This window comes from Acomys minous (assembly GCF_964271855.1).
Source record: "Acomys minous genome assembly, chromosome: 16".
Taxonomy (NCBI): domain Eukaryota; kingdom Metazoa; phylum Chordata; class Mammalia; order Rodentia; family Muridae; genus Acomys; species Acomys minous.
This window is the reverse complement of record NC_140498.1, coordinates 16,655,701-16,669,680: the sequence shown is the minus strand read 5'-3', so window position 1 is coordinate 16,669,680 and position 13,980 is coordinate 16,655,701. Positions and strand designations below refer to the sequence as shown.

The following is a 13,980-nucleotide window of genomic DNA, read 5'->3' as shown; positions in this document are numbered from 1 at the left end:
AACAAAACAAAACAAAACAAACAAACAAACAAAAAAAACCAACCAAGCAAACAAACAAACAAAAAACCCAAACCAACCAAACCAAAATAAAACAACAACAAAACCAAACCAAAAAGAAACAAACAAGAACAGTGCAGTCGATACCCAGCCTGCCAGACCACACCCCTCAGATACATACAAGACCCACCTCCCAATTTCTTTCTTTTTCCACACACTTTCCTACAACTTCCTTACTGTAGTCACCACTGTGAACAAGAAGCCCCAAGTAGGCCTGGAACCCAGCACTCAGAAGTTCCCATAGTTAACCCCTGTACCCGACAAACAGCTGGTGGGGAAGGGGGGCTGGCCTGCCTCACCTGAAGGATGGACGTGCGTTGCTCGTTTTTATGCACCTTGGAAGCCAACCTGTTGAACTCGAGGGCCATGCGGCCCAGGTGGGTGAAGAGCTGGCTGTGGTCGGGCTCCTCCGCACACACACTCAGGGTGGTCTCCAGGCGCTGCAGGTGGAGCATCAGGTTGCCATCCTCTGGGGGTGGGGGCCCCAGCTCCTGTGGGAGCAAGCGGATGATCTTCACCAAGCCTAAGCAGGCAGTGCCAGCCAATTCTCCCACTGCTTCCCCATTCTTCATGACTCAGTTTCCCCTGTGGCCTCTACTCAGCCCAGGGAAAATTTCCAGTTACACAGGTTCCCTATCTGGAGCTGACTCACAGGGCAGGACCTAGGACTTCCAGGCCCCTGGCTGGCCTCACAGCAGTAAGGCCATCTTCCTCCTCTGCTCAGAGTTTTATAGAGTGCCTGAGGGTAGCCGGTTCACCCTCCCCCAGGCATGGCATCCTCTCAGCAGTGTGTGTCTGTACTCCCTCCTTTACTGCACAGCAAAGCTGACAGAAGTGAAGACAGAGAGGGTGTCCCCAGCTGTACACACCAGGGAGGTTCCACAGGACCTTCTGCCTGGAAGTGGGCCGAATATCATCTATTTCTAAGAATCACAGCTTTAATACTACAAAAAACCTCAGCCTAGTGGAGTACTTTAAGAGACAGCAGCTTGGGCAAAACAGCTCAGTACTGCTCTCTCTAGAGCATTCCTACTGAAGCCACTGCCACAGTTAATGGCCCCATCAGACATAAGGATCCCAGTGGGACCTTTCCTTTTCAGGGCATCAGTGCTGGCTCACAGCCGGGTATTAGGCCTCCCGACCTTCCCCTGCCCATGCTGTGCCAGACCCCAGGGTTCTGTGGGCCTCACTCTATACACCCCAACATCTACCCCAACGCTCACACACTTCAGTCCCTCCACAGGCTCTCTCCCCAAAATATTTCAGAGAATCTCCCCCAACACTTCAGAAAACCACCCAGCAGATCCCCCATCCCTGTCCCACTTGAGGGAATCAGAGCTGAACTACAGGGACCTCAGGGCTCAGGCTGAGACAGCGAAACACACAGACAGAGAACTTCCTCAGAGCAGCCCAGTCAGGACACGGCAGAGCCAGCCCTACAACTGGGGTTTTCTGACTGCAATCCAGGGTTCTGTGAACTCCTACTAAAGTCTGTGGCAACCGAGTGCTCGGCCTGTTCCCTGTCAGCACCAAGTTGTCAGAAAGAAGGAAAAGGGCCGCACCTGTCTCCAATTCTGCATCCTTTCTCACAAAGGCCTAGGGAGGGGTGGCCAGGGCTGCTCTCTGAAGGCTCATGAAATGCTTCCAATCCCTCAAGTTTCTCCAACTAGCCCACAAACTTCAGCAGGAGCTGGTGTGCTCCTGACTTGGCACAGATGAGGCACACTGACTACACAGGGACGTTTAACTCACAGTCGCATGCTGAAACCTTTCTGAATGAGGAAACTTTGGCTCCTCAGTTGTTTCTCAGAGTCCTCAGGGACAGAACAGGTTGAGAGACATTAAGGTCCCCGGAGACAAAACACTGAGGTCCTATCTCACACTAGCATCGCCTGACAGGATACTTCTCTCAGCACTAAAGGCTAAACGCTGGTATGAGGTGGGTTGCTGTCTGCGAGTGAACAAAAAAGCACCAGCCCTCCAAACCTTCAGGACCCGAGGCAGCAGAGACAGCAGCATCAGGAAAGGTGAGGCCATGTAACTCTGGCACAGTAACAATTGAAAAAGAACAGTAGGGCATGCCTGCCATTGCAGGGACTTAGGGGATGAGCAAGAGGCTTGCCCCAAGGTCTGGGCTACAGTGTGAGACCTTGTCTTACACACACACATATTAAAAAACAGACAAACAAAAACCAAAAAGAGCCACCAAAAAAACTGGGCTAGAGAAAGGGCTCAGCGTTTAAGAGCACCGGCTGCTCTTCCAGAGGTCCTGAGTTCAATTCCTGGCAACCACATGACGATGGCTCACAACCATCTATAATGAGATCTGGTGCCCTCCTCTGGTGTGCAAGCACACGTTTGGGAAGAATACTGTACAATAAATAAATAAATCTTAAAAACCAAAACCAAAACCCACAAACAAACCCCAAAAGAATAAAGCAAACAATAAATGGGAAAGAAGGGAGGGGTGAAGAAAAGACATGAATTTAGGGTCTCTGATGAATCTTGCAGGATTTTCACAATAGGTCTCCAAGAAGCCTGACAATTTAAGGAAGAGGAGAAGGACAACATGGTTGGGACCAAGGTGGTAAGCACTGCAAAGTAGGGATGGAGCGGCCCCTCTGAAGCCGTAGGAATGTGTGCACCCCACATGTGAACAGAAAGCTTACTCTCCAACCCACCCACTCCTGGGGGGAGGTTAGGACCTGCACAAAATGGTGAATTACTCCCCCACCCCCGCCATAAGCACCAGGCGGACCCTTTCCACACCCCCAGGCTTGGAGCCTACAGACCCACAATGCTGAGTCATCATAACGGACGGAAAGGTGATTGGTCCAGAGGCCAGCGAGGCTGGCAAGAGGCCCAGGCTTTCACAATAGTGGGGTGCCGCCTGTGTGCCCCAAGCGGGGGAAGTCACCAGCAGGGGATTTGCATATGAGAGCGAGAAGCACCCCAAGCTCTAGCCCCTCTGCATCCCCCAGGGGACCCGAGGGATCCGAGTGGCCTCAGTGCCTGTCACAAAGGGGCAGGCGACAGACAAGGGGGGAGCGGAGGATGCTCTAAGGGACTTGTCTGTCTGCTCACCATCGTGCTTCGAGGCTGGCTGCCAGCTTCAGGTGGAGAGTTCCGCTCCTCAGCAGGGACCACTTCAAAGTCAGAGGAGGCGCCCTGTGTAGAAGGTAGTTAGGGGCTGCCTGAGAGAAATGCACCCTGTCCCCAATGAAGAGAGGCAACCAGTCACACACCATTCACATGAGATCACCCGGGAACCCCAGGACTGCCATCCTCCTCCTCGTGATCTGAGGTCATACCCATGAAACAGGGGTGCGGGGTGAGCTGACCTTCAACCCCTATTATTTACTTGTTCATCTGCATGTGTTCAGGTGTACGTGTGTGTGTGTGTGTGTGTGTGTGTGTGTGTGTGTACATGCACACACACACATTCTGCTGCCACAGTACATGTATGGAGGTCAGAGCACAGGCTTTGGGCGTTGCTTCTCTCTACCATGTAGGTTCTGGGACTAGAACTCAGGTTTCTGAGTTCAGGCTTGACAGCGAGCACCTTTACCTACGAAGCCACCTCACTGGCCCAGGATTCTGTATTTTAAAATGTTTTCATGACATGTATTCTCCAAAGCCACTCACAGAGTGGTGGCATTCTCTTTTGACAGACGAGAAAACCAAGCTCAGAGAGTCAGGTAACACAAGCCAGGACTTGGCACACGTCGGCCAGAACGACCAAGCTAGCTCCTGGGCTCGGGTGTCTCTGGCTCACCCCTGAGTGGTAGCAGCTGTCAGAGCCACCACCAAGGAAGGTCCTATACCAGCCTCACCAGCCCAGCCCAGGAGAGGACTGATCTAAGAGCACCAAGGATGGGTCAACCAAAGCAAGGTGGTGGCCAGCCAACCTTGTATTTTTCCATACCTCTAACCGTTCTAAGCAGACTGTACTGGTTGTTCAGGCAGCTGATGGGCCCAAGTCCATCTGGACCTGCACTTGGCTCTAAGATGTCCCCTTAAAACTGGCCAGAGCTGGGGAGATGGCTCAGTGGGTAGAGAATTTGCTACGCCAGCAGGAGGACCTAGGTGTCCCAGCACCCATGTAAAAAGCACAGCTGGGCATCTGTAACTTGCAACCCATGACTGGAGTGGACAGAGACAAGAGGATTGCTGGGGCTTGCTGGCCAGGGGCTTATCTGCAAACAACAAACTCTAGGTTCAGTAAAGAGACTTAGGGGGTAAGGCAGAGAGCAATAAAACAGGACACCTGACATCCTCCTGTCCTCACAAGCACACACTGGAATAACCCCCCCCCCCATGCATATAACTCCCCCCCACCTCTGCAAAACCCAAAGCCCTCTTGACCTGCAGAGACTACTCAGTTTTCCCTGTCCTGAGATGGGGGTAGGACATATGGGAGAAACCAGGCCGGCTGGCTACCTAGTCATAGCCACCCTGACCCCATCTGTGGTCTCAGCCCTACTAGGCCTACACTGAGTTCCATTCATGACCTAGGAAAAGGCCCCTTTCTCCTCACCATCTGAAGGATCCCTCAAGGGACTGGCCCCACAACAGACACCAAGCTAAACTTCTCCACTGAACCTGCAGGACATGGTTTCTGAGCCTCTTGGGCAGTGTGTGTCTGTGCTCTGTTGATGAGCACATCACAGCTGTACAGCTGCCCTGCCCAGCGCTCCAGACAGATGTGCGGTGGGAGGAGCTTCAGGTAGCCAGTCAACAAGTCCAAATGCAACTTACACTGGATGGAGGCTTGGAGGCTGGCGCTGGCTTCTCCATGGAGTTTTTGGTGGTGGTGGTAGCGGTGGTAGTGGCGGCGGTGGTGGTAGCAGTGGCAGCAGGATGCACTTGGGCCTGTGGATCCTGTCCTGGAAGATCAAGACTGTGGCTAAAGAAACCCAGATGGGAGGAAGCCTGAGCCCAGCCCACAGGAAGAACACTTGATGGAAGCCCTCTGACTGAGTCCCGCTTTTGGAGATCTGGAGAAAAGGGAGGCTGTTCCTTTAAGACAAGATGATAGCTTAAATGACTGGCCTGAGCAATGGGGAAAGAGCTGGAATAGAGAACCTGCTTCCCAGATTCCCCCCCCCCCCCCCCCCCCCGAGACGGGGTTTCTTTGTGTAGCCTTGGCTGTTCTGGACTCGCTTTTGCAGACCAGGCTGGCCTTGAACTCACAGCGAACCGCCTAGCCCAGGGCTTAACACATGCTAGCTGAGCACTCTACCCACTGAGCTACAGGCCCACTCTCTGTTCTCATGACAGCCCCTAACCAGGGTGTTAGGAAGGCCATCAGCTTGGCTAGTCACTCTGTTAGCAACTATAAGACCTGGACTCAAATGCAGCTCAAGTTCCCGACTACTGGAGGCCACCACTGCAGAAGCCCTGTGAGTATCTCCTCACGGCCCTGGAGTAGACCTAGCACCAATCAGACACTGCGAATTAACAGCTGCCTGGGCCAGGGAGGCCTGGAATGCCCCTCTGACAACAGTGCTAAGGCTGACACTTCTGCCTTTCTCATCTGTCTAGCAAAGATCATGACCCTTGGAAAGAAAGGTGTCACAGATGCCTGGGTGGCATCCTGAGGGGCAGCAGCAGGAAGTGCTCAAGTCTGATGTGGGAGATTGTCTCTTGATCCCAGACCTTGCCCTGGACTTGAGACACACTGGAGTAACACAAGGTGATCACATAGGGACCAACCCTAAGTCATTGTCACCATCTCCTTTAGCAGACGCAAGCACTGCTGAAGGCTAACAGGCAATGCCAGTCTTCTCCAGGCCTCAGCCTTCCTGACTATGAAACATAAAGGGGGAGAGTGACAGAGAACTTCCAACTCCCATGAGGAGGGACAGGCTGGGCCTGCCACGTAGCAGTTGTGGATTCACTACCTATGCTGATAAAGCCCTATCGGCTAAGTCTTAGCTGCCATGGACCACTCTGATGGATCACTAATGCCTGCCGGGGCAGCAGGAGTGCTGAGCCACTGCAGTCTTCTGAGGTCCCTTATAGATCTGACCGCCTATGGGTGCTGTAGCCAAAAGAAGTGCGTGGGAAAAATGGTCTGTGTGAGAAGAGGTATGCCCCATGGTGTTCAGGGTCTGGCAGTCTGGATTCAGAGAAGGCAGGATTTCTGGAGGCTGCTGGTACCTGTGAGCTCAGCCAGAGGATCAAAGGAGCCCAAGGAGGGAGCAGGTGGTGATGGAGGCAGCTCACTGTCCTTGACCAGCTCCTCTGCCTTCTGCCGGAGCCTGGACGCTTCCATCTGAGACTCCTCCAGAAGCTCCCCTAGAGACAAGATGGAGAAACACACGGATTTACCCAACCCAGCGCATGGCTCTCCCCCATCCCTGCCCCACACCTGGCCGTGGTCTGACTTCATCTTCACCTTCGCTGTGTGGACTGTAAGTCCAAGCCTGTGCTGGCCCCCACCAAAAAAGCAGGCCAGCTAAGACGAGTCTGGCAGTGGGGCTTAAGGAAACTCTCCACCTCTGGCCTCCTCTTCCTGCCCACCTCTCCCTCCACATGTGGTCAGCCCCGTCCCATCCCCCTGCAGAAAGCGAGGGGTTCTCAAGGCGCTGGCTGCATTCTAAGCCTCAGTTTCCCTTCTGCAGAGGGAGAAAGGAAAACTCCCATCCCTCGCCCACCACCATCAGAAGTGGGTTCTGCCAAGCAGGGAAAAAACACTTGGAAAGTCAAGGTGCTAGGCCCTCCACACCAAGTTTGAACGCAAAGAAAGCGACCTCCAGACACAGTGTAAGGAGAGTGAGGAGGGAAGTCAGTGAAGGACCCACCCCCAAAGGAGAAGCATGCAGTGTGGGGTCAGGGGTGGGCAAGGAGGGAGGGAGGGAGGGCTGGGCTGGGCAATGGGGCTAGCTTGAGCAGAAGCTGGAGGAAGAGGGCCAAGGGCCCTGCTGTACTGAGCTCTGCGCCAGCTCTGCTCCTGGCCTGGCATCCAAGCCCTGGGTTCTGGGGCTGCCCTGGTACACTGGCTCTCCTCATCTCAGACACTTCACTTCTCCAAACGGGAGGTCACTCTGGTTCCAGGTCTATAAACTGGGCCTTCTACTCTTTCCCCGTGCATGCTTCCCCCTTGGTCCCTCAAAGATACTCTTTGGGGGTGGGCAAAGTCAGGGCTGGGAATGCCATCACCAGGCTACAGAAGTGCACACAGATGCCAGGAGCCAACACTGGGTCACAGGGACAGCAGCGTGAGAGGCAGAGGCACCTGCCAGCCTTTGTGAGGGAGCTGGCATTGCAGGCTGCGGGAAGAGGGCCAGTAGGGAGAGGGGCATGGTCTGCTTTACCTAACATCTTTATCCCTTGTATTTTTCCCTTCAGCCGAATATTCTCCTCCACTAGGCGTTCAAAGGTTGTGGATGCCTCTCCCAGAGGCGTGCTGCCCCCTGGGTCGTAGATCCGGTAGGGTCCTCTCCCTTCCATGAGGGCAGTTCAACCCTTGCCGTGACGACCACCTAGCTGTAGGGACAACGGCAGACATCAGAGGGCTGGCCAGGCCCTTAGGTCACCTTTTCTGGGATGATGCTCTAGTCTGCCAAGACTCCAAAAAGTAGTCCCATGACCCAGACCACCTCACATCAGGCTGGTCTGACCACAGTACCACACAGTACAGCTGTCACCTCCTTTGGTATTCGGCTTCTGAGTGTAACAGGAGCACATTTCTTTTAGCAGGCATACTGCACTATGGCTTTTATTCATTTATTTATTTTTTTAACATTTTTCAAGGCTGGGTTTCTCTGTGTAACAGTGCTGGTTGTCCTAGACTCCCTCTGTAGACCAGGCTGGCTCTGAACTCACAGAGATCCACCTGCTTCTGCCTCCCGAGTGCTGGGATTAAAGGTGAGTGCCGCCATATTGGGCTGAGTTCCTGCCTGCCTGGCCCTTCACAGTACCCACCACAACTCCAGTAATGACGCGAACACCAAAAACATACAGCACTTGAGGAACCGGATTGGTCACAAACTGGCTATGGGTCTGGGAGAGCTCCTCTCCCTCTCTTGGAGAGGAATAAAAGCCTTAAACTCAAACAGTGATCTCCAAGGTAAGGAAGAGACCCCAGCCATGTTCTAACACTCTCCACCTCTTTGGGTCTCAGGTCAGGACTGCTCTGTCCCACCTGCGCCTTAAGCAGAAGAATTTCCCATCAAACCACCATGTAGCACATCTGCGGTGAGCCGCTGTTTATCTGCTTTACTTCATTTGAAACCACCCTGCAAGTACTGCAGACTTCTGGTCCTGTGTCAGTAAAGCAGCCTTCACTCACTCATGCGGGTATGCACGCGTTCATTTGTTTCTTCATTCATTCATTCGACAAGAACGTTTGGGGTTAGAAAGGCTGGTTCTAACCTTAGGTGTTGGGTAGTAGTCTGGATGTTGGGTACCAATCTGGGGTGCTAGGCAGTAATTCCAAAGGTATACGTGGGAAGTGGGAAACTTAGGACTTGCGGGGTACTGAAACTGTCCTCCCTCAGTAAAAACTGCTTCAGTCAGGAGCCTCAATGGCCCTTTTGGCCTCCACACTGTCCACTAACGACAGGCATGTATCAGGGTTAGTGATAGTGATGTCACCACCATTTGTTAACTGCATGTTTATCTCTGACGCATTCTGTTGGAGTCTGAACGATCTTTATTTTATAAAGCAACAAAGGAGGCTGCTGAGCTTAAGCACCTCAATCAGCGGTGCCAGTGACTGGGCGTCAGACGCAGAGCTCTGCCTGGATGGGTCACAGCTCCTACCCTTGCTAGATTTACATGGTGGGAACTGATAGCTCCCTCAACACAGGCCAGAGTGGCAGAGTTCAGTCCCACTCATGGGTAGCTGCAGGCCACTGAATAGCCTCTAGCTCAGTGGTTCACAACCTTCCTAAGTGCTGCGACCCTTTCATACAGCTCATGTTGTGGTGACCCTCAACCATAAAATTCTTTTCACTGTTCCTTTATAACTGTAATTTTGCTGCTGTTATGAATCATAAGGCACATATCTGTCACACAGGATATCTGATACGCAACCCATGTGAAAGGGTCATCCAACCCCCCACAAAAGGGGGGTCAAGATTCATGTGTTAAGAACTGCTGTTCTGGCTGTTTCCTTCAGTGTAAGAACCATTAGCCTTATGCTCGGGATGGAGCCAAGGCCTTGTACACCTCTACCAACACAGCCACAGCCCCAAAGCCATCAGCCCCCTTTCACCAAGAGTATTGGTGGAACACACTGGGCCAGAAGGACAAACAAAGCTGTAACAAGTGCCCCACCCCCACTCCAAGGCAGACAAATACCAGATGAACACCCACTGCAAGAGGTATCCACACCCCTCTGGGCCCTGTGAGGCAAAGGGCAGCAGCCTACACAACCACATTGCTGGCTAGGAAGGATTTTTTTTTTTTTAACTTGAAAGGTCAGCATGTACTGCAGAGTGGCAAACAATGATGTAGCATTGAGCAAAAGGAGACAGTGTGGGTGAAGTACGGGGCAGGACTAGCAGAGAGCTGGGTGCTCAGAGCTCCAGCTGGCCGACCCGCTCACCTGTGCTTGTCACCATGTGACTGCACCTGGCTGGAGCCAGCATCTCTCCACTAGGCTAATACTTCCTGGGCAGAAGCAGGCATTACATATCTCTCTTTTCCTGTCATCAGCACAGGAAGGAAGGTCATCCCAAAGGGAGGAACAGAGTTCACAGATTGAGACTGGAGTCACCCAGAGTGGCAAGTAACTGCCTGTAGCCTGGTTTCCAGCCCCGCCCCCTCAGGTCCACAGTAGACTCAGAGTCAGCGTTATGGGACAGTTGGTGACTTTCTGGGTGGTTTTCTCAGTAGGTGGAAACTCCAGGGAAGCAGGGACCAAGCCCATGTGTGCCCAGGGCTTCTTCAGGAAGCAGTGAGAGCAGAGGTCCAATACACATCATTTCAAGGCCCAGAGCTAGAAGGGGCTTGCCCCACCTCCCAAGAGGCCATATTTAAACTGCCCAGCCAGCCCAGCCACCATTGTTGTGCACAGTGGCAAGGTGTCAGCCCAGTACTTCTACAATCGCTGTCACTGTCTCCCAGAGATGCCCAGGCAAGGCCAGGTGGCAGCCTGGTTTGCAGGGGCTGACAAGCAAGGACAGAGCTGGGCCAGGCTCCCCGCAGGGTAGCAGACTCAGGAGGAACCCAAAAAGGAGCGACCTGAGAGATGCCGGGAGGGAACCGGTGAGAGGAGACACGGGCTTCCAAACCAAGCTCTGGCCCAGTGGCCAGCACCCTTCCAGAATAGCGTCTGCTGGTATGTGAGGACCTGGGGACTCCAAGGACTAGTGCCAGAAGGGCTCTCCCAAGACAAAAAGCCAGGCAGGAGAAATTTGAAGGGAACTGCCAGAGACTAAGAAAGTGACCAGGAGCGGATGGTGTAGTCCCCAAGGCCAGGGCAGGGGACAGACAGGAAGAGCAGAGCCTGCCTTAATGTGAGGCTCCCTCTGGGCCCAAGCAAAGCCTGGAGCAAGGAGGCCAAGGCCATACAAAGGTCTGTTTCCTTGTGGGTCTGGCTGCAGATTCTCCATCCACCAGGGCCCAGCAGGAGGCTGTAGCAGCCATCTATACAGAAGCCACCATTCAGCAAGGGACCTTTCTGCAGGGAGATACCAACACCTTGCCCAAAACAGAGAGGCACTGATAAAAGAGGCAGCCAGCTCAGACCTTCTGCTGGGAGGGTCTCCCCACGACCCTCCCTGGATGAGATCTGGGGCTCCACAATGGAAACTAGAGAGGCCTGGTTTGAGGAAGTAAGAGGACCTAGAGTCACAGTCAACCAGCAAGCACAGAGCATGAAGATGAATGATACTGTGACTCTGAATGCACTGTGGCTGAGGAGCAGCTAGGGGTGTACATGGGGCAGGAGGGTGGTTGGGGCGGGAGGGGACAGTGGACCCCTATCCCTGACCCACTTCAGGAAGAGAGAGCTGGAAGGGTCAGAACCATATTAAACTCACATTCATCCCCTGACTGCCTGAGGCTGCCACGGACATGTTCCAATGGCTTAGGAGGTGGGAACAGGCACTAGGGAGGATGGGGGAAGGGCCCCCGACGACCCGCCAAGTACTTATGAAGTACTAAGTCCCAGGCATTGTTCTTTCACCCGACTGTCCCAACAACCCTGGGAGAAAGACATGATTGAGAGGCAAGATCAGCCGGGCATGGCAGCGCACGCCTTTAATCCCAGGACTCGGGACGCAGAGGCAGGCGGATCACTGTGAGTTTGAGGCCAGCCTGGTCTACAATTGAGTCCAGGACAGCCAAGGCTACACAGAGTAACCCTGTCTCAAAAAAAAAAAAAAAGAAAAAGAAAAGAGAGAGAGAGAGACAGACAGACAGACAGACAGACAGACAAGATCACCAAGCCCAGCTTGGGGACTTAAGCCCCACTAATGCCTCTGGTTTCTGGCTGTATAAGGGGACAGCTATGCCATACAGGCCTGGAGATAGCCAAGGTCTCCTGGCACTAAGGGGATGTGATGGCCCCAGCACATCACATCAAGGTGACAAAAGTCTATGTCCTCAGCAGAGGCAGAGTTGTGATATGCCAGGGGGTGTGGCCAGAAAAGAGGCAGCCTGCCCCCCTCCTCTGTTATGTGACCTTAAGCTCCTGTCTTCTGCAAGAGGAGGGAGCCTGACTAGGAAAAGGTGGGTGCTGTCCTCATGACTGAAGGATGGAAGTGACCCAAGCCTCAAGTGTTAGAGCAGGCCAGGGGGCAGAGGAGATGTACAGCCTTGGAATCAGGAAGAAGGTTCCACCCAGGCCTAGGAAAGGTGAGACACACAGGCATGGTCTTAGATACACACTGCACCCTGGGGCCTCACCTGCACCAGGCCCAGCTCTGTCCACCCTGAGCTGTGGGATGCTGGGCCAGTCACTCATCAATTCTGAGCCTCAGCTGCCACCTGCAAAACGGGACTATGAAAGCCTCCCCAGGCGAAGGTGAAGACATATAATGGTGCATCTGTACCTAGTGGTGAGGGGTTCGCACTTCACACTTTATTTCTCAAACGTGATTTACTCAACAAAAAACCATGTGTTTCCCAGTGAAATAACACAATATAACGAGTAGGTGGGACCCAGCTCAGGATGTGGCACATTATAGTTACAAAAGGGCAAGGGGACCCCTCCACTGACACCCGATCTTTGGTTTAGCCATGGATGTTCTGGACTTAACTTTGTAGACCAGGCTGGTCTCGAACTCACAGAGCTCCGCCTGCCTCTGCCTCCCAAGTGCTGGGATTAAAGGCGTGCGCCACCATGCCCTTCTGGTTGGCTTTTATTTTTATTTTGCCTGTGTGTGTGTGTGTGCGTGTGTGTGTGTGTGTGTGTGTGTTGTGTGTTTGTGTTGAGTGTGGGTGCTGATGTGTGTGCATGCATGAAGGTCAACTTTCTGTGTCATTCCTCAGGAGCTATCTACCTTCTCTTTTTGAGGCAAGGTCTCTCACTGGGACGTGCAGGTTCAATGATCTGGCTAGGCTGGGTGGTGAAGAAGTGCTCAAGGATCTGCCTGTCCCCTCCACAGCACTAGGCGTTCAGGTATGAGCCATCACGGCTGTCTGGGTTTTTTAATTTTAATTTTTAAAAAATTTTTAATGTGGGTTCTAGGACTCAAACTCAGTCTCTTCCACAGTTCAAACACTTTACTGTGCTTTCCCCGCAGGCCCCTGCTATTTACTTATGTACCGTGGGGCGGAGGATGCGACCTACACACTCTACAAGCAGATGGAGCTCCAGCTGGCCTTAGTTTTTTTAGACAGGATCTTACTATGTAGCAAACCTCAAACTCACAGACCTCCCTGTGCCTTTTGAGTCTTGGGATATAGCCGTGTGCAGCCAAGGACAACTTTGGACTCTAGATTCTCCTGTGTCCACTTCTCTGGTCCTGGATCCCAGGCATGGGCCACCATGCTTGACTGGACTGCAATTCTTCAGGACTAACAGTTCAGGATTGCTACCGCCACAGCCCTCCTTTCTGACCTTAATGGGATTATCACCTGTCCCCAGCTCTTTCCTGTATGAATTCTAAACTCATCAATCTGTCCATGAGCTTATTCAGAGACGCAAAGGCCTTTGGCCGAGGGCTGTTTGCAGGTCCAGCTACTCCAAGACATGCAGAGCTCCAGCCAAACCTGGGGACTGTGTCCTTCCAGCACACATCCCTCCCTGGGCCCAACTGCCTCTCCTTGTGCTACACTACAAAGGGAGTCCCTACTGTCCCCATGGCACATGCTCCACAGCACTGGCCTGACATCCAAGCTGGGATTTAGCTGGGTAAAAAACGATATGCATAAGGGGTGCTCTGGAGGATGAGGTAAGGAAATGAAATAGCTAGTTCAGCACCACCATGTACCACGCTGGCTGAACCATTACACACACCACCTCACCCAGAGCTGAGTGTGCTCATCGCTGCTTTCCAGCAAGGAGACCAATCCACCTGCCTAGACAGCACGTGGGAGCAGGCTCAGAGGGGTTAAGTCATCTGCCTTAGGACACACAGCTTGTTGTGGTACAACAAACAACCCAGCTTCCAGTGCCCAGGGAAGCAGGAGATGGCATCGCACAAGGAAGCATCCTGGCCCTGGTTTCCATCTGTCTGCCCTGACCTGCAGTCATCTTCTCGGGCTACAAGGCAGCAGAGGAGACAGGGTCTGCAAGACTGAATTTGGCACATGGCACATGGCACATGGCACAATGGTGCCTGCATTGTTCCTGGTTCTACTTCCAATGTCCAGGGTCCCATGTAAAGAGAGCAAAATGTCACTCCTCTTCTGCCAGCCTGTAAGGTTCTGGAACCTCAAGGTTCGCCTTGTGGCTGACCAGGTCTTGTTCCTGGCACTGCCCACCACCTGCCAATCTACTATCCTAGCTGAAGCAGGCCCTGA

At 53.1% G+C, this 13,980-nt stretch overlaps 1 protein-coding gene across 5 annotated transcripts in view; it reads right to left on the bottom strand.

Moving 5' to 3' along the window:
* Positions 1-13,980, bottom strand: part of TNIP1 (TNFAIP3 interacting protein 1) — a 53,899-nt gene that overhangs the window by 25,883 nt on the left and 14,036 nt on the right. For 3 of the 5 annotated variants that reach the window (XM_084762401.1, XM_084762402.1, XM_084762405.1), the window contains 4 exons: positions 6,220-6,357; positions 4,816-4,943; positions 3,142-3,225; positions 357-548 (listed from right to left, as the gene is read on the bottom strand). In XM_084762401.1, coding sequence (XP_084618527.1) covers positions 357-548; positions 3,142-3,225; positions 4,816-4,943; positions 6,220-6,334 — 519 coding nt within the window. In that variant the 5' untranslated portion in view covers positions 6,335-6,357. Of the gene's footprint in view, positions 1-356; positions 549-3,141; positions 3,226-4,815; positions 4,944-6,219; positions 6,358-7,376; positions 7,549-13,980 lie in introns of all 5 variants that reach the window. The other 2 variants (XM_084762404.1, XM_084762403.1) reach the window with 1 other exon arrangement.